This window comes from Dermacentor silvarum, chromosome 3 (assembly GCF_013339745.2).
Source record: "Dermacentor silvarum isolate Dsil-2018 chromosome 3, BIME_Dsil_1.4, whole genome shotgun sequence".
Lineage (NCBI taxonomy): Eukaryota > Metazoa > Arthropoda > Arachnida > Ixodida > Ixodidae > Dermacentor > Dermacentor silvarum.
Window position 1 is genome coordinate 227,005,791 of NC_051156.1, and position 21,106 is coordinate 227,026,896.

Below are 21,106 nucleotides of genomic sequence, written 5' to 3' on the forward strand. Positions count from 1 at the left end.
TCGCTGTGGTATGACACACGAGATGGGCCCTTAGGTACCATTTTAGTTTATCAGTGCTGAGTGCAAACATTATCTCTTTTCACAAACGCAATGTTGCTCTGGCATAGTGGTTAGCATGCTCAGCTTGAAAAAGTGAGAGCACTGGTTCAAACTCATGTTGAATATTTTGAGTCATTTTTTTGTGTGAAGTGAAATTGATAAAAGCCTATTTGATCACAAAATGGTTATGAAATCTTTAGATTGGCTCCTGATGGGTCGCATCAGCATCATAAAAGTATAGTTTTAATCTTCAAAGCTACTGATGATCTGTCAGTACTAGAATACCTGGAAAAGTTGTTTTGTTTGTTTTTGGATCTCTACAGAATCGGGTACTACAGACGAATTGTGGGTATTTTTTCAGCACATCGTAGCGTTCTGTATCCAGCAATCCCAGAGCCATAAAAATGGTAGGAAAATAAATTTTTTGATTGTTCTGTAAATAATACAAACCCCCCAAAATTACAGCAGAACACATCTCACGATAACTGTCGACGGTAATGCGATTAGAATTCGAGCGATTTAACAATACACCATACATTTGCAGTGTCATTCTGAGACTTCCGTTGCTTTGGCTATATGCAATATATTCTGCTATACTGCCAAGGTCATCCATGAGCACGCCGGTATGATGACTGTATGACGCCACACAGTGACAGTGATAGAATGACGTCAAGGGAACGACAAAGGTGGTACGACGACAACAGTAGGACGACAATGAAATGACAATGGTGTAATGCCAGCATTACGACGAAGACATTAGGAGAATGTGAAACGGCATGACAACGGCAGCATAATCACGATAGAATGGCAGCATAATTACAATACAATGATGAAGAAGGATTGGCATTGATGTTAAGGACAAAGGCTTTATAATGATGGCGTGATGACATTACTGAAGTGATGATGTTAAAATGACAGCTTGACGACAGCAGCGGCATGAAGACAATGGTACAATGGTATGACGACGACTGTGTGACGATGATGGCACGATGATGTAGACATTACGAGAGTCAGATGACGAAGATGATGGGAACGACCGCAGCGGCATACCGATGGTAGTATGACAACGAATGCATGACGATGACACAATGGCGACAGTGGCATGAAAACGGCCTGAGGACAATGGGATGACAACAATGACATGTATGATGACGACGGGAGACAATGATGGCGTGACAACAACGGCATGACTAGCATCAGATGACAATGAAACAATCATGATGGCATCACGACCACAAGCACATACCTAGTGGCCCAAGTGATTAGACAACTTGGGCCACAGGGTTGGCTGAGGAGGTGTGATGACCACGGCATGACGAGAGTCGGATCACGTAGCTGGAATGACGACAATGGAAGGACGACAACAGCATCATGACAATAAAGCACATACATAGTGGTCCAAGCTGGTAGACAACTTGGGCCACTGGGTTGGCGTAAGAGGCTAGACAGACAGACAGACAGAGTAGGCAAAGAATGCTAATCGCATTAATAAAACTTAAACACAAATTGAAGGCTTGCATCCTGAATCCCAGCCCTGAAAAGCAAAGCTGTATTCATTGTTAAAGGAAAGATCTGAAGCGTAGTATGAAAGCGTCTGGAGATAAGTTTTATAATGTAAAATTGATGTAGTTCCTTTTAAAGGGCCCCTTACCAGGCCACATAGCAAATTTGGTTATACGCCAGAAGTTGTACATGCCCTCTAGGGAGCAGTCTGCAGCAAGAATTTTTCAAATTGGTTCATTAATAGCAGAGCTAGAAATATTTGAAGTGCCGCAAACCCATGATTTGAGGAGGCGAGTTTCACCACGAAAATAGACATTCTTTCCACTTGCCCCCCTCTAGCCTTTGCAAGAAAAATTCCTTCCCTGCAGTCTCCCATACCAAAGCCTGACGTATATGTCATGACGCATGACGCATATGTCACGGGCCCCACATTATTTTTTCTCTCTCTCTCATGTTTCTGCTGTGTGGTGCACTTCCATAGACGGTCTCATGTGCGAGCTGTTGCTTTGGCTCATTTCGTGCAGCACATGATTTTCATCGCTGTGCATGAGAACACTTGACTATCAGTGTAAGTGAGTGCCACACGAGGACTGAGGCAGATGCAAGCAGATCAAAAAGCACGATCATGTAATGAAACCCGGTAGTAAATGACAGATTGTTTCTTTGTCTGTGCGCGTGACTGCATAACATGGGAACAAGCAGACAAAACGGAACTATATCCTTCTTGCTGCGGCACAGAGTAAAACAAAGACTCTCAGATACTCTGTTTGTAGGTTTTATCATTTCTCTCAATTTTAAATCATCAAGGGAAGCAACAGATCAAACAAATAACTGCTGTAGCCTTCAATAATTCTCGAAGTCGTATGTCGCGGTGAGTAATGTTTCAGCAATGCAAAATACGTAGACGCACTTGTTCGTCCGACCTCTCTGGCTGGGAGCGCTCGGCTCCCTTGAGAAGAAGGGCGTGCAGCGTTTGGTTTGAGATTTCAGCCATTTCCGCGGCATGCAGCGGTGTAATATTTTGCAGACATGATCATCAGCGCGCATTGTGTACCGTTTCGTTTATTAGGAGTTCCATTTACTGAGAGATTGAGCCAAAGGGCACACAAGATACTTTTTGAAAGGGATGGATAGTTTATTGCCAAGAGCCAAGAATGGATGTAGCAAATCTGATTCCAAAGCAGATTAAGTTGCAAAGAAGGGAAAGCTAACTTGCACACAGCTGCTCGCTAAAGCTAAGAGCACACTAACCATGGCATCAACAAAGGTCACCTTGGCGAGAACATAGAGAACTGGCAAAAAATTTTGTTGTCAATCAATAGGGAAGCCTATAAAAATAGTCATAGCATGCTCAAGTGCCTTGTTTTTCTTTTTTGTCGTTGTTGTTGTTTTGTACAGTATTTATTGTATATGACAGTTACTTGTCAAAATAACACCGATTCTTCAGACATGCTTCCTATTCGAAATATAAATACAGTATAGACCACTTATAACATAACCGCTTATAGTGCAGAACCGGATATAGTATGGTCTTTTCAGACTCCCGTTAATTTTCCCATAGCACTCCATGTATACGCGTACCACTTACGGTGCAGCCGCGTGAGATGAAATACCGGTTATAATGTGGCTTCAGCGGGAAAATCTCGCCGACAAGGGCAGTAGCGAGCACGCTTCTCACCGAGGTGCGCCCACCGATGGGAGAGGAGATCAATGAAGGCGATGCAGAGGAGGAGCATGAGACGTGAAGCATGAGTCCAAGGGAGATAAAATTGTCGCCGCACGCCGTATGTGTGAGTGAAAGCACGTGGGGGACGCACGCCTTCACGGAGAGCGAACACACAGCGGAGGGCAAACGCGACTTCTATCGCGCAAAAGGCCGTGGTGGTATGGGAGGGAGGGAGGGGGGACGACGCTTCGCTGTGGCACCAAATGCGTATCTTGCAACCAGGCGCTGCCTTGCTAGTTAGTTGGCTGATCAGTGCCATACTCGAGTGAGAGTGTTGAAAAACCAACAAACATCATGGTGTCCTCAACACATTACTCATTCACTTGTACTGTCCAGAATGATGCAGAAAAGCATTCGTATCTACCAAACTTCTACCAAGTCTTAGGCCAGGATATTTTGTGTTTTGTTAACTCTTCAAAATTTGTATGGACTGCAATTGTATCTCTGAACATCATTTAATGGACTCAATTATGAGAAACCTGCACTGTTCTCAGCAAGTTCAGTGTGCTCTCACCACTTGCCTTCTAGCTCACCTCCCTGGAGCTGCAGTATGTATCGCCCAAACTCCTCATGTGCCGTGACTTTGAGTTGGCCGTGCCAGGCAGCTACAACCCGAACCAGCCCGTCATCCGAATTGCTCGCATTGAGAGCTCTCTTCAGGTCATCACCAGCAAGCAGAGGCCCAGGAAGTTGTGCATCAAGGGCAAGTAGGCTTTACATTTAGCTAAAGCAGCCATGGTGCTTGAGCAGTAAGTAGCAAGGAACTCATGTCTTCATTTGAGTACTGGGTGAGGACACAGCTTCAAATTGCCATAGACCTCAACATTCTCATTTCATCTGTCTAGACACTTTGTCTTCACTAACTCCTCTGTGATCTACCTGGCAAACTTATTGCGGGGTATCTTCTTATAGTCTGACACAGGAGATGAATCTGTATGCTGTAACCTCCTTACATGCAGATGACAGTGACTTAGAGATTGCGACCTTCTTGAAGGTCGCCAAATCTTTAATTTTTGGAGTTCGGCCAGTGGACGACCTCTTCAGAAACATGCAGTGCTGCGTTCTCCCCTCAGGGTGTCTTTTGGCACAAAGGTTGCGCTGGGCAGCTGCTGTGAATGTGAAGACGTCGCGCAAATTTTTTTCTTTCTTTCTTTTTTCTTTTCTTTGTTGAAAAGAAAAAAAAGTTGTGCGTTGGAAGTTTAGGCTTATCTTTTGCGGTTGTCAGTTGCGAGCTGCTAGTATGCATACTGGAGAACCTTTGGCAGGCATTTTACGATTATTTTACTGCCTTAAGCATGCTGCAGAAAAGAAGAAAGGTGGCAGGTGAAGGTGCTGTCTACCCGGCTAAATGTTCTATAGGCAACTACAGCAAGAGCTTAACAGAGGAGACATCACAGGAAGGGGCTTATGTAGCTTCACTGCACCACCATTACACAATGTGGTGAAGCGTACACTGTGTATTGTTGGAAAAAGTGAGAATCGCCGACAGCCAATCTTGTACACGAACACGCTCTGGTAGCCCCAATCCACGCACCGCATCTGAAATCCTGTGTCATTCGCTTTATCATAATCTCAGGTCATGAGGCCTCCGTTAGCCGGTACTATATTTATGTTTGCGGTCTAAGTGGTCTCACAACAATACATATCTGTATTGCAGTGACGCTTAGATCAGCCATTATACTCAATCATAGAAAAAAAAAAAGATTTTGCACGTAGTGCAGCTCTCTCTTTGATAAAATTTTGCTGAAAGTTCACATTTTATAGCCTGGATCATCCATGGTAACACATGGCGTTGTTACTTGCCTAGTTTGTTAAAAAATGTCACAGTTTCGCCCTAAGGGCGAAGCAATGAATGCGATAGCAACACAGCAATGTCATAGGAAGTAAGGTGAGCGGCTTTGGTAGCAATATGAATTGTAGTAAACATGAGCTGATTAAGTAAGCAGGTGTGCTGCGGCGTAAGTAGACCGACATGAAGAGAGACTCGATGAAACCGGTGGTGTTGATGAGAAGCGCTTCCCGTGGGCAGCGCATGCGAAGGGACACACCTGTAGCGCTGCACTGCCGATCCGGGCAGCATTGCATGTGTAGCGTGCGTTGGAAAATGTGGCCCGACTATTACTAACTGAATGAACAAGCGTGGTGTGAGCGCGCACAAACAAACACGAATAGATCACACTGAATGACTGCAGACAACGACTGTCAAAACGCTGGCAGCAAGCATACGCCGCAGTGGGCGAAGGTACGTGCGGTCTATCGCTTCAACGGAAACTGAGCGCATAAATGCACGGCGCATGAAGGTCAGAGCCGTGTGGAGATAAGAGACGGTGCGGACGAGCGACGAGCGCGGTTGTTGGCAGAGTAGAAGTGCGCCCCCCCCCCACCGCTCCCTCCGGCGCTGGCTTCCTGCTTCCTTGCTTGCGCGTGGGAGATGAGTGCGTTCGCTCTCCGTGATAGCGCGCGTCCCCGCACGCTTCCGCTCGGGCATACGGCGCGCGGCGAAGATTTTATCTATAAGGAACCTCACGGCGACGGCGACGCCGACGGCAGAAATCCGGTTGAAGTGTCCATATAATTGCTATCGCAATAAAATCTGCGAATTCATCTTCGTCTGCGCTCCTCACAGTTGGTAATGTCTGAAACATGCCTGTAATGTCACTTCTGCAGTCTGTAATATGCAGAGCAGAGCCTTTGGAATTCACTTCCAATAATTGCTCTGGGGTACATCTGAGAGGTGCAGATGAATATAAATTTGCTGTTCTTTCTTGACCAACTAGGCAAGTAACAACGCCAAGTGTTACTTTGAACAAGCTGGGTGAAAGAATGCAATCCTTCCACAAAATCTGAGCAAGAACGAAGCTGCAGTAAGTGCAAAATGTTTCTTATAGAACTTTCAAAGAAAAACGCACGTCAGTGTATAATACCCTTGCGGACAGTGCTTCCAGTAACAAACAACGTAGAAAAATGCTGACCTGCATGATTTTTCAAGCTTTGAAGCACGATGAGCGAAAACAGTAGACTTCCATTAATTTGCCTCCTGTTAATTTGACCTTTCGGTTAATTTTATCCTGACCGAAAGTCCCAGCCAGCATCTGTGCATTTCCATGGGCCCAAACTTTTGCTATTTCAATCCTAAAATTGACCTTCGCAGGTAATTCAAACTTGACTAATCAGAATGCACGGGCCTGTTCTTATCACCCCAATAGCGACCTCTTTACTGACAGCGTCAGACTTAGCAGAGCTTAGGGGACAATTAATACGTTGAAAACACATCATCTCCCGTTGAAAATGCGTTTTCGGCCTACTTCAGGAACATTTTCAAGCAGTAACAGTAGATCACAATGTCTGATGACAGTATTTACCTGATGATAACGCGCACTTTTTTCCCCAACAAAATTAAACAGAAAACTTCTTGCAGTGTGTGTATGCTTTGCCGCATAACACTACTGTACTGCGGCAAAACTGACTTTAGGAAACTAGCTGTCACTATGCAGTGCATAGTAGACCCTTGCTCATTTTGTATGCTAAAAAATTGGGTGCACATTAGATTTCTAATTTGTTTAGTAGTTTTAATGTCAACTCTACGTTTCTATTCTACTTTGGACGCTTAGATAGTGGTTGCGTGTTTGATTCGAGACCGTGTTAGAATCGAGCAAATACTCCCAAATGAATTCGCGGCGTGCTTCAATGTTTCTTCTGCATCTTGTTTAATTCGGCCCCGCTGGATAATTCAAATTAATGAAAGTCGACTGTATTTGTGCATATAGGAAAAATTCAGGAAGCTTGCACAGCACTTTCTCACCTATAAGAGAAAGAAAATGCTTGGTGTTGGTTGCGCCATGCAAACACACGGTTGGCAACACAACGTCCATGCAAACACACGGTGGCAACAGGCGATAGCAGAGCTGGTGTGCCTTCCTCCAGGTTCCTTAGCGGGCTGCTGTTAGGGGCTCACACTACTTTCTGAGAAGGTCCAGTATCATAAGTGCATACTGAATAGAAAGGGGGAGGGGGGAGGGCAGCGCACGATAACCGAACACAAAGAGGAGAGCCGACTACACAAATGCTGCACTTGCTACAAACGTTTATTTAAAAATAAAGTCATCCTAAATAGGCACACCAGCGCTCCACCATGTGACAGAAATGGCACTTCATATCCCAGAAAAAATTAATAGAATTGAAAATTTTTATGGTGGAAATTCGTGATATTGGTGTCAGCAGCAACAAAAAATGAATGATACCAAGTCGAATTTGAGAGCACTTGAGTAAGCCTTATCTTTAGAGATCAACATTAGTTGATTGAGCTGGGGAACCGTGCTGACTGGAAATACTTTTCATTTGGTTTTGCTTAATGACTCGGCTTTGCTTACTGTGCTTGCCTAGATGTCATTTTGTTGCCATTCTCAAAAAGTGGGGTATTATAGTTAGTTTTGTTGTGCATAAGAGAAGTGAGTCAGCAGACTACTATGTTTCTTGCTGTTATAGGATCCAGGTTTTAAGCGGAAGGCCCATGGGTAGTTTCACAGCTGGCATGATTGTAGAGCTCAGGTTACTCGAGCACTGAACTATGATGAGGCGCTGATGCTACTGTCATTAGCATTCTTTAGCTGTGCCTCCGTTGCAACTTCATGGCTCATAGTTGCTTCTCGAAACATGTCACTATGATTTGCAAATGGGAGCTCAAAATGTGTACGTACAGCAACCAAACCAAATATGCACAAGTCTGCTTCTTTTTTAAGCAGGTATTGTAACTAAATCATTGCATCATCTACCATTAAGATGTATCATCATTGTGGATGTTTTATGTTGTTGCCTTTTGCATTTTTGCAGTTGACTTACACCAAACTTTGCCTTGAATGCAGAAAACAGTGACCACTTGTTCAGTGCGTCAAGGTGTCAAGCGCAAACTCTATCACAGCAGCAATCCATTTTGCACACGAATTTGGCAATTGAGAAAGCGGCTCGGGTGGGTGCGCGTGGCCATTTGGGCCGCCTGAACTTCACGGCGATGGCGACGGCAGAAATACGCCTGGAGTTTGCATATAATTGCTATCACAATAAAAATCAAAATAGGGCGATGGCAGAGCTGTCGTGAGAAAACTATAGTGGCAGGGAGGCCAGTGCCCCTCCCCACCAACTTCCTCTATCCAGCTGCTGATTGTGTTGACTTGTTTAACTGTTTAACTCTGCTTCCTGTTTCCTTGATTGCGTGTAACAAGCCGCGGCTGTCGGCGTTCGAGAATGGCACAGCTATAACAACTGCAAAAAGGGGTCACGGGTGGCAAGTGATATGCTATCTCCGCCGAGGCATCGCTTTGGTGGCCTCAAAAGGGCCTTTTAAAAATGCAAGAAGGTTGCTGCGACAGCCTCTCAGCCTGAGAAATCCAGAAGAAATGCTGGGATGAGATCGCCACAAGCATCTCGCTACGTAATTCTCACTGGCTTACATGAGAAAACTCCATGTTCGTCACCTTTGCTTGCTTTACGCAAATCTTGCAGACATCCTTTTCCAAGGCATCCAGGTGCTCCACATAGTGCAGCAGATAGTGGAGCAGAAGGTCCCTCGCGAAACGAAGCCCCTGAGGGACTGAATTATCTGCAGTGCCTCCTGTGAGGATAACGTTGAGGCAGCCTGCCCTACCGCGTCATCGCTGCCGTCGTCGCCATCACTGTCGCCGTCCCTGTTGCCGTCGCTATCCGATGCAAGCATATTCGTGACTATTGCCGCATCGATTAGAAGCACTTCGTTTCCAAATCTATGGCAGTGCACTTTCTTTTCATTGGAAACGTCGCGCATTACCTATGATCAGCGGGCGGGTGAGTCATCTTCGGTTTCAGCGGAGAGTCAAACGAGGCTGAGAAACCACATGGCCAGGAAGACTTCAACACAACCAACAAAGACGAGCACGAGCAACTCAATTCATTGCTAGACCAGTGCAGAATGAGGGGCCAGCCGCCAGCCGGCCAGTGAGCAATCTGGGAGCAGCGCCCAGCCATAGGCCCAGCGCTATGAGCCACTATCAGTGCAGTTGGCGTGGTCCATTTGTGTTACAGAGGGTGGCACGGTGCAGAGCTATGGGGTAGAGGTGCGCAAGGCTGGCGATGTGGAGAAGGCTGGAAAACAGTGTGCGGCGGCATGCAGCGGCTCGAATTTCTCTTTTTCTTTTTTCTTTTCAAGGATTTCGCATTCCATTACCTTTCAGCACAGACACTCAGTAGCCAGACTTCATCATTATGCGGCATGGGGGCTTTATAGTAAGCGAGTTATTTCGCCATAGATATCGTACAAAAGTTAACAGTGCAGCAGCTTCTCATTGTTATAAGCGATATATTGTTAAAACCGATATCGTTATTAGTGGTTTCCACTGTATAGACAATGACAAAAGTCTAAGCAAGGTCCCTTGGTTCTTCTGTAATGGGCTATTGTGTTGGCCAGCATGTGAGATAATTATAGTCTTCATTTGGAACCGTTGAGATAAATTGGAAATAAGTTAAAGAGTCTACCTTCACAGAGCTTTGTAGCAGCTGCATGTCTTTTAGTAGTGCAGTGATTCATTTTTGTCTTGAAGCTGAGCAAGAACGGCCTATGCAGCATCGTAGCAGAAGCCACACATTTCTTTGCCAGTATGGCGTCCACTGCACATCGTCCAGTATTGTCCATGCCAGCCCAGCTTCTCACTCGAGGCACAGCAGTACATGTTAAATGGTGCTCATGTTTCCTTCATTGTATGAAATGCTCCAGACAGTACGGTTTCATAGTTTTCACTTTCTGGTTTAACAAGTGCAACTTCAGAAGAACTTAATTGAAGTGCAATGGTGAGACAAAGCTTGTTCATTGTTGCAGAAAATTTTTTGCGTTGCCTACCATAAAAAATTATACACGTAACAAATATCCTTGATTGTAGTATACAATGAAACCCCATTGATACATTCCTGCCTGTTGCGTTTTCCCGGCTGCTACATCGCGTTTTCCTGGTTCCAACCTAAATCCTGTGAACTCCTATGTATAATGTTCCCATTTGATAAGTCGCCATTCTGTAATGTTACCATATCTTACGTTGAGTTTAAACGCAGCAGTCCATTAATTGAGTGGTGCAGAGGCAAATGCACTCTCACAGGTTGCTACAAAGATGGTAAATGCATACTCGTCGTTAAGCCTGTCAAGCCCCGTCTGTGGCATCGCCTCGAAAATGCCAGAAGTATGCAATCGTCAGTCCCGATAAACCTGTATTGCGATTGTTGCCAGTTCTTTAAAGTCAGCTTTGCCGCAATACAGCCATGGTATGCGGTGAAGCATACATAAAGTATTGTGGTGGAACATATTTTAGAATGAAAAGGGGCCACTGTCACAAAGCATACTACATGTCCCTTAGTACGTATCCCATGGTACAGGATGCTACCCAGTGCAATGTGCTTGTGAAATACGTGAAGCTTTCCTAATTCACGAACATGGGAATTCATGTGTAAGCGTGCCCTCTATATCCTTACATTGCAGTGAAATGTGCCACTTATCAAATGTACGATAAACTGCAGGCAACAGTGGCATGTGAAATATATATCTTTTTACCTTTCTGCACATAGGGTTTCCTATTTATTGCAACTGAAAAAGCAATAAAGAGGGGTTGTTAGTCAGCACTGTGCATGTCATCCTTGCTTTCGTCCTGTCTTTTGCACTGTTTTACTCCCTTCGTGTCCATTTACCATACATACCCGCACGCGCCGTTTCCAGTTACAGTGCGAGCATTGAGATGTCTATTAACTGTATTGGCAGCCAATCAGAGCTGTTTCTGACATTGCTGGGGTGATTTCGGGCCTTCATCACTGTTACGTTTTTCTGGCCGTGAAGTCTTTCTCCACAGTCTCTTGAAAAATTTATCAACAGCATTATACTGTAATATAATATGTTGCTGTGAGACTCAGCTGTAATATCATGTGCATTAGGGCTGATAAGGAGGCATCAGCCCAAATCATCTATATTCTGGCACTTTTGGATTTGAGTGAGTGAACATGGAACATTTCTTACTCTGCTCAATTACAGGGAGCAATGGCAAAGACTACATGTTCTTGTTGAAAGGACACGAAGACCTGAGACAAGATGAGAGAGTTATGCAGCTATTTGGCCTTGTCAATACGCTGCTTGTCAATGACCCAGAAACATCACGAAGAAATTTGACGTAAGTTTATATTCCATCTCTGGCAGTTCTTGATGCCGTCATATGTCATGTTGTTAGGAAATGTGATGTTCTCTGTGGACATCATGGACAGAGTACCTTCAAGGTACGCCCGTCAAATACCTTCCCTCTTCTCACAAGGGTACGCGCGTCATGAGAGGCAAACGAGAACCGGGAGAGGGCAAAGTGCCTCTCTCTCTTGTCTGCCCGGCTCCCGCTGCGTGCGCTACGTGCGCATGCGACGACGAGCGTACGCGGGAGAAGACGGGGGCGTGTGCTCCCCACACAAGTTACAAACCGTTTCCACACGTAGTCGTTTTCTCCCTTATATTGTAATACTGCTTTCTAGTAACATGTATAGAATCATCAGTTTTTTTGCATTCAGTTCAGTTGGAAGTAAGCGCTTGTCTGTGTTTCTTGTCGTCCTGTCTTTGTTTGCACTTTTAACGTATTAGACTATGGAATACCAACTTGCCCAAACTTCCACCTATCTGTAAGAGGGCATTTTGTGTTGTGGTGGCACAACAGTACTCACAAGAGTACCGACTACCGCACAACTGCACGTTTGGGCTTAATGAGCGGCAGTGCCATGTCAGCTATTGCCACGCATAAACCAACGAGCCGGTATGTGTGCAGGCTCAGCCTCTGAAAAGCACTGAGCACTGCGCCACAAGAAACACAGTAGTGCCCAAGTTAACGAAGGAGAGGTTCATTTGCACCTAGCCTCTTGCAAATCCAACGCTGTGTAACAAACGACAGGTTCTTGGGGTCATGGAAAGCGAAGGCCTTTGCACCAAGGTGAATACACAGAAAGGTGCTGTTACTACTATCAACATAAATTCATATTCAAACAATTCCAAAACTACTCAAAGGCAATAATTTGTTTCCAGGTTGACCTCCGTTTGTAACACTAGCTTAATTCCGACTCTGAAATGTACACTTCGAACGTCATGCTTAGAAACCGGCTACTGAATCATTACACGTTGCACTTCCATGTAATTACACATAAAAGGTGTGTGATCCTGTTCTCATTTCAGTTCATGCCGATGATACATTGTTGCTGGGAGAAAGCTCCTTACAACGCACCACAAAGGGAGGAATGTATTTAAAAAAAAGTTACAGTTTCACTCAAAAGGCGGAGCATTCATTGCAATAGCATATTATTAGACAGCTATATGAAGTAAGGTCTGCAGTTTTATCAGCCGTATCATCAGCCTATTTATTGTCCACTGTAGGATGAGGGCCTATCCAGTCCCGCGCAATAGTTCTACAGGTACATTGTTTCCTCGCTATAAAAAAATCAGTGTGAAACGCGTGCTCGATTTTTGTTTAAAGTATGCTTATTTCTTTGCAATGCAACAATTCAGAGTGTTTATTAAAGATTCATCTAACATAAGCATGCATTACACTGATTCATGCACCCGCAGCACCGACAGGTGGCTTGTTCCTTGTTCGCGCACGACCTATTTTTTGCAATCTCTTAGATTCACAATGCCATCCCTACTTAATACAGTGGAATCTCGATGATACGATCACGGCTAATACGAATTTCCGGATGATACGAACTTTTTTGAGGTCCCGGCCGAGCCCCATAACTTTGCAACGTGCTAGAGAACGGTTGTTACGAATCGATTTTCGACCCACGTCGGTTGACACGAATAAACGCCACCCACCGACGGCCGCGAAAGAGAACAGCGCGCAGTCACGCACGTTTTCCCTTTCTCTTTTGGTGCGGAGGCGCGGACGCGGCGCCGGACAGCGCGGAAGCCGTGACTGGGCACGAACAGTTTGAAACGGTGACGCTTTTGTTGCTTTTGTGCTTTTTTGTTTGTCTCTTCATTCACTGCGGCCGCCGCAGCAAGCGAAGGTTCGTGTGGTCTATCGCTTCAACGGAAACTGAGCGGCGTAAGCACAGCGTATACAAAGGTCGGAGCCGTGTGGAGATCGCTTTCAAAATACGGTGCGCGCAACAACACCGACAGCCAGCACAGGCGCAAAGTACAAGAACGCATTTGTTGACAGAGTAGTAGCCCCCTCCCCCCCCACTCCCTCCCTCCCGCGATACCTTCCCGCTTTGCTCCTTTCGCGTGGGGAGATTGTGTCGCCAGTTACTCTTGCGCTCGGTTGCAAGATACGCATGTGGCGCCGCAGGCACAGCTTCGCCCCCCCTCTCCCTCCCTCCCTCCCTCCCATACCCCCACGGCCTTTCGCGCAACGGAAGTCACGTTTGCTCTCCACTGTGCGTTCACTGTCCGTGAAGGCGCACATCCCCCGCGCTTTCACTCGCACATACGGCGCGCGGTAGTGACAACTTTATCGCCCTTGGACTCGTGCTCTACGTCTCATGCTCCTCCTCCATATCGCCCTCGTTGATCTCCTCTCCCTTCGGTGGGCGCACCTCGTGCTCGCTACCGCCCTTGTCGGCGAGATTTTCCCGCGGAAGCCGCAATTTCATCTCACGCGGCTGCACTGTAAGCGGTATGCGTATACATGGAGTTCTATGGGAGGGTAAACGGGAGTCGGAAAAGGCCGCATTGTAGCCAGTTCTGCACTATTAACGGTTACGTTATAAGTCGTCTATACTGTAAATACTTTTTACGTACGTGTGCCTGAGTGAGTTCACCTCTCGACTCTTTAATTTAGCTAGTTTTATTGTGTTTCGATGATACGAATTTCGGCTGATACGAATTTTTTTCGTGACCCCGTGAGATTCGCATCATCGAGATTCCACTGTAAATATGAAGAGAAAGACGCCAACTTTTCTACGTTTACAAAAAGACAAATGCGTGAATTTTTTCTAACTCTTGGTTAAAGTGTTTTATAATATACTGTTCGAACAAGAATGGTTCATTACTTTTTGTATCACGTTTATTATTTTCATCATTTTATGATATGTGTTCACTTGAAGACCGAATATTTCAGCTCCAATGTACAACCGTCCTGGAGCGTACTTATATATTCACCTCATTTGTTCTATTGTTTCATTGTTGTATTTTTACAACCTCTTTTTAATTTTTTTTACCTGCATGTTTTTCTCTATTATTGTAAATTTGTTTTTGAATGTATGTATTTTAATACCGCTGTCATGTACGTGGGCCCTTAGGCATTTTCAAGTGGTGTTATTACCGCTTTTTGCCTAAGGGACCCCCAACTGTCGTTGGAAACAGATTTGATTCATTGATCGATTGATCTCCAATTCCACCTGTCTTTCAAGTTGGCTCCTGCAAATTTTTTAATTTCATTCCCCCACCTAATTTTCTGCTGTCCTCGTCATTGCTTCCCTGCCCTTGGCGCCCATTCTGTAATTCTAATAAACCACTGGTCATCTGCCCCACACATTACATGGCCTGCCCAGGTCAATAAAATTTAATTCTGGTGGTTTTATGTGCCAAAACCACGATATGATTACGAGGCAGGCCACAGTGGGGACTCCGGATTAGTTTTGACCACCTGGAGTTCTTTAACATGCGTAGTACACAAGCGTTTTTGCATTTCGCCCCCATCGAATTGCAGCCACCGTGGCTGGGATTTGATCCCGCGCCCTCGGGCTTAGCAGCGCTATGGCAAAGCCACTACGCCACCATGGCGGGTGATTGGCTCAGGTCCATTTCTTCCTCTTAATAGCAACTAGAATATTGGCAATCCCTGTTTGCTCTGTGATCCACTTCACTTTCTTCCTGTTTATTAACGTTATGTCTAACATTTTTATTGAGATAGCAATTATATGGCATTCCAGGCAAATTTTCGCCATCGCCATCGACCTGGAATTGCCATAATGTTCCGTAGGAAGTCCAAGTGAGATAAAATCATGTCCGTGCGTTGTATGTTGTAGGTGCGAGTGAAAGCATGCGAGGGTATGCCAAGAAGGATGGTGGCTTGATCTAGCGCGTGCAAGGCAACAAAGGGGTTGGGCAGTGTACTTCGGCTACTGTTGCATAGGGCGTGGCCGCATGGACGCGATCCCTCTCTTGAAAGTAACCTGCAATGGGTACAAAGTCTAGGTGCGCCGAGGGCTGATGGCATTCTGTGCATTGTGTTCTCGCTGCTTAGTTCGAGTTGAAGCGGGAGGCAGCACAAAGGGCAATTCGCTTGCTGCTGCTGCTGCTCTTCCTCACACCAGCATTCTGACAGCGAGTATCCGCAGTGATCGAGTGAGATGTGTTCATGTTTGCCTGTGGGCACGTGACACCATGCTTGGTAGTTTAGTTATAAAGCGAATGTTTACAGGTTTATACAGCAACTACTATCCTTGCTTCTTATAGCTGTCTGATAATTGGCTGTCGCAATCGATGCTTCACTTTTCAGGTGAAACTGTGACATTATTTCTTTCCATCGCTTGTTGTGCAGTCCTTAACTTGTTCTCAAGTTTCTTTGTTAACCTCAAAGTTTCTGCCCCATATATTAGCACCGGTAAAATGTAATGATAGTGCAGTTTTCTTTTCAACGATAGCAGTAAATTCCCGGTCATGATTTGATAATGCCTGCCATATGCACTCTAACCCATTTTAATTGTGTAAATTTTGGTCTCATGATCAGTGTCCCCTGTGGGCAGTTGACCTAGTTAAACGTACTCCTGCACCAATTTTAGAGGCTGACTGCCAATCATGAATTCTTAGTCTCTTGCCAATCTTTGTCTTCTGCATCCTAATTTTCAGCCCTACTCTTACACTTGCTTAGTCAAGGTCCTCAATGATTTGTTGCAATTCGTCCCTATTGTTGCTGAAAAGGACAATGTCATATGCAAAATGAAGGTTGTTGAGGTATTTGCCTTTGATCCTCACTCGTAATCGTTCCCAGTCTAAGCTTGAAAACTTCTAAACGTGCAGTGAATAGCATTGATGAGATTGTCTTTCCCTGGCTGACCCCTTTTTATCGGCCGTATAAACTGCTCTAAACATTCGCTTACTAGCTAAATTAACAAGCATGATGTCAGGCCCGCACAAGCAAACATGAACACATTTCACTTGATGTGGACACTCACTGCCAGAATGTTGGTGTGATGAAGAGTTGCAGCAGTGGCGAGCGAATTCTTATTTGGGCTGCCTCCTGTTTCAACGCAAACTAGGTGAGCAAAAACGCAGTGCACATGAAACGATTAGGCTTCTTGGGTCGCCTAGCATTTGCACCCACTGCAGATTACCTCCAAGATAGTCTGCGCCATGCGTAGCTGCGGCCGGAGTAGAAGAGAACATGCACATTAATTTGCCCCCCTTCCTCTTCCCCTCCTAGCATGCGCACATCATAGTGCTACTTCACCCCCCTTTCAGTACACACGCAAGAATATGCCGCCGTATCAAGCCACCATCCTTCTTGGCTCACCCTCGCATGTGTTCCCTCGAACATACAGCTTACAGCACGCAGCCACGATCCTATTGCACTTGGACTTTATACAGAACATCACGGCAATGCCAACAACAACTGTGGAAATTTGCCTGGAGTGTCCTTGTACAGTAGAATCTCAATGATACAATCACTCCTGATAAGAATTTCGGGATGATACAAATTTTTCTAAATTCCTGGCCCAAGTTGTCATGTGCTAAACTTCGAACGTTGCATACCACTTTTTGTGCCGCGGCGGATGATACAAATAACTGAGCCGCCGTTGAGGAGGCCCCGGCGTACCGGTAGCACCCAGACATGGGCCATGGTCATGCTGGCAGAGCGGCTGCGCCATTGCACTGGTCACGTCACTGTTTCCAGGGGACTTATGTCACTCCGCTTTGACTCCACCCTAGTACGCTTTGACTCCACCCTAGGTGGGGTCAAAGGGGTGGGAGGCACACCCCCTCCCACCTCACCTTTAAAACAGAAAGAAAAAAAGCATTTGCTTTGTGCAGTATTATGCAACTTGTCAGCAGTTTTCAAAGACCTTGCAAGTTTATAAGGAACCAGCAATCATACGTGACCCAATATTGCCATGTCAGCAAGGTCGGCGGCATTCACTTTCAAATATAGCTTTCTCGGTATTCCACTCTTTCGTAGTCTTTGGTGCCTGATGACTATTCAAAACTTTTCTACATTAGCACCTGTCAGATCACACGATACGAAGTAGCTTCACTGCTGCAAAGAAAGTGAATAGATTTTTTTATCTTGTGCAAATCAAGTCCTTATCACCATCAGACAGCAGCTCAGATGCAGCAACTAAAGAAACTCCAGATAACTAGGCAGATCTTAAAATGTCAGCCTCGTAAAGTGTGCAGCACACTGCTGCCAAGATGTTCCAAAATAAGCGCACCATTGATTCAAATTTGTGTCAGTAGTAGGAACGTTTCGTGAGGGTCATGCGAGTGGTGCTCAACAAATTGCGACACTAGTTTTCCCTTGTCGCACTCACTTTTGTTGCTTTTATTGTTGCATCAAGGAGTACAGCGCTGTGGCTGTCTGAATCTCCAATCTCACATGTTTGCATTGATACCAAGATTGCAAAGATATGCCAACAAAAAACTGCGCTAACGCAATCAGTGCTTCCCGAAGCCCAATTTTCTCCCCGATTTCGAAGGCAACACACTAAAAAAGTGATATTTATCCAATTCCACTGCGTATTTCTTCGGATTATTTCTCCATGACATAAAGATCTTAGGATCGCGAGAATAAAATGAAATAAAATATCTGAAATTTTGAGCAATCAACCATTTCATTGCCGCGTCCCCCCTTGACTTCCCGATTTATTAATGTCTTTGGCTGATACGAATTTTTGCACCATCTCAAGAGATTCTAGCATTGAGATTCTACTGCAATTATTATGACAATAAAACTTAAGCGTTTAGATATTGTTAGAAACTTTCATTACACTGACAGAGTCACTGCTAGTGCGAGCGAAACGATAATTTTTTTTTTCATCTTTTTTTGTGCTTGTCCCAGTTTTCTTTCTGTGATGGTGTCTTTGTTAGTGCATAGTGGATTTTTGAGTGTCAACCAATTAGCCCAGCAGTGTGTATTTTTAAGCTACACTCTGGCCATTACTTGTGGCTTGTAATTGTTCATCAGTACATTGCAAGGAAGTCTTGCTCCTTGATGTGTGACCACTCTTGGAAACTGTAACATAGCAGAGTAAAATACTCATCGATTGTATGTATTTAAGCCATATACAGTGTAGACCGATTATAACGTGAGTCGCCGGAGTCGCGAATATCCGCACTATAAGCGGTACTGCACTATAACCAAAGCAACAATTTTCAAGGCCCGCACACATGCAAAACATGTGCACTGAGCTGCCACGCGTATGCGACAGTCGAGGAATGCGGCTAGAACGTTTGCATTCAATTTACAGTCGAATCTCGTTAATTCGAACCAAATCACGCGGCGGTGCCTCCGACTAGCATTGCTCCGGCACCGCCATAGAGTAAAAGCTTAGGAGAGGCCCCTCATTGTCGCGCGCGAACAAAAAAAAAGAAAGAAAAAAAATACGGTAGAAATTCCACCCTCTCTCAAATGGCAAGGTCGCCGATTCTGCGTTGCGCCGGAACATGCGTGTACATGCCGACATCTCAGCCACGCTACCGTAGCCACGCGTAGAAAATTGCAATTAACCCTTCTTTCTCCTTTATGCTTCCTCTACTTTCTAGTCACATGTTGACCTTGCACGCTGCGGCTACGGCGCAGAGGGAAGCAGCGGTGCTGTCCCAGGCCGGCCAAAGAAACTGCCCACGCCGGCAAACGCCCGCTTCCCAATAATGGCAGAAAACGAAACTTCGGGGAGCTGGCGCCGGGCCGGCTTGAGCGGCGGCGCCTGCACGGCGGCGGGCCTGCACGGTGACAGTCGAAAGTGAGGGAGCTACGAGGTAGGGCGAGGGGAGCCACCGAAGCGGCGGAGTTGCCGAGGCGAAATCCGCTTCCCTGCCGCCCTCCTCCCTCACATTCCACGGTCTCCGCATGCGCCCTTCGCCGTGCCATGCCAGCGCCGCCCGCTCCCTGAAGTTGCGTTTACTGCTGTTATCGTGAAGCGAGCGTTGGCCGGCGTTGGCAGTTTCGTCGCCCTCGCTGGCTATGCGTGCCGTGATATTTCACCACTCGCACTCAAGATTCTGGTTTCAGCCCCACTGGCTGTTCGTTCGCACCACGTGCCCTTCTCCTCCACTTCGTTTCTCTTTCTTCCTCGAGCACTCCTTGGGGCGCCCGTTTGAGGGGAGCATTCGCTGTCTCCGCTGACTTCCGTACTCCCAGGCAGCTGCACTGTAACCGGTATTTCGTTTTCCACAACTGCACTAAAGCGATACGTGTATACATGGAGTGCTATGAGAAAATTAACGGGAGTCTGAAAAGACCGCACTATATCCAGTCCTGCACTATAAGCGGTTACGTTATAAGTGGTCTATACTGTATATGTACAGCTACTTAGTCTCATGTGTCCTTGTCATTTCAACTAAACATTTTTGTTGTTCTTATACCTTTTCCTGCAGCATTCAGCGTTATTCAGTCATCCCGCTGTCCACAAACAGTGGGCTGATTGGTTGGGTGCCTCACTGCGACACTCTGCACACCCTCATTCGAGATTACAGAGACAAGAAGAAGATTTTACTCAACATTGAACACCGAATCATGCTACGGGTAAAGAGCAAGATTTTGACTATGATTAATCAGTCTGACATTGTCCACGTATCATTTGTCCTGAAAACAAGTCATGAGGCTCTGTCTCTTTCTTCACATGTTGCATGCATCTTGTGCATTGTATCATGGCTTAGCTGCAGCCTGCATCACTGTGCACATAGGCCAGCAAAGGGTCATGCAATTGTAGATTTTTTGTTCCATCTGCAAAGCATTCACTTGATTGCACGTATTGTCCCTGCCCCTTGTCTGTAGCATATGACAGTGCGAGTGTCTACCAACTCTTGCAGTATAGCTGTTTCTCTGTAAATTGGTCTAACCCCTCGGCCAAAAGGGCCCCGAATTACGTCTTGAATTTGATGAATGAATACATTTCATGAATAGAGTACAGAGCCTTGAACATCTGTGCTGAATTCTATAGCTAGATGTGGCACGGGGGTTTTTGAGACGTAACTATAATTTAGTCTACTCTGCGGCTGTTTTGGAGCTGCTGCCCAGCCGTCACCCGACATAAAATGGCAGCAGCTCGAGGACACCAGCCATTGGATATTTGTTCAGATGATGCAAGCATGCAGTTTAGAACACTGTACAGCAAGGCTTTATGAAATGTGCCTCTTGATACTTTTAGTGCTTAGAATATTTGAAGATGCAAACAAAACAGGCCAAGTAAGGGAAAACAGTATTTAATTTTTTCTTGGTGATAATGCACTACCAGGACAAAAGAACCATTGCGTGTTGAAGGTTGTCGCGCCTTTTCAAAATTCAAGTTGAATTCCTTATTGGTGCACTGCTTTACACATTGTTGGTTTTGGCCTCCACTTGGTCACACACAAGCGTGTGCACACCTTTGCACGCTTCCAAGTCTGTCAGACAGGCAATGACTGGCACACTTGCCAGTGGGACGGATAAGTCGAGAAGGAAAGGACATGAACATTGCCCTTTCAGCTTCTCCATTCGTATTAGATCCTTCTGTAAAATTCTTTCAGGTTTATATTTCTTGGAAGGCACCACACTGATTTCCAATACAGAACAATTTCAGACAATAAGATTTATGGCGACATAGCTCGAAATGGAAATAAATGGGAAAGGTCAACGGTGTTTCCTTGTTACCTTGTCCTCTCCC

General features: G+C 45.5%; 2 protein-coding genes across 2 annotated transcripts in view; one reads left to right on the forward strand and one right to left on the reverse strand.

Moving 5' to 3' along the window:
- LOC119446831 (septin-1) overlaps positions 1 to 21,106 on the reverse strand; it is a 610,438-nt gene that overhangs the window by 350,216 nt on the left and 239,116 nt on the right. The gene's annotated exons all lie outside the window — the stretch shown is intronic.
- Positions 1 to 21,106, forward strand: part of LOC119446821 (serine/threonine-protein kinase mTOR) — a 246,829-nt gene that overhangs the window by 181,710 nt on the left and 44,013 nt on the right. Inside the window, exons 44-46 of the mRNA XM_049664437.1 lie at positions 3,797 to 3,975; positions 11,311 to 11,442; positions 19,839 to 19,986. Of these exons, the coding sequence (XP_049520394.1) occupies positions 3,797 to 3,975; positions 11,311 to 11,442; positions 19,839 to 19,986 (459 nt within the window). The remainder of the gene's footprint in view (positions 1 to 3,796; positions 3,976 to 11,310; positions 11,443 to 19,838; positions 19,987 to 21,106) is intronic.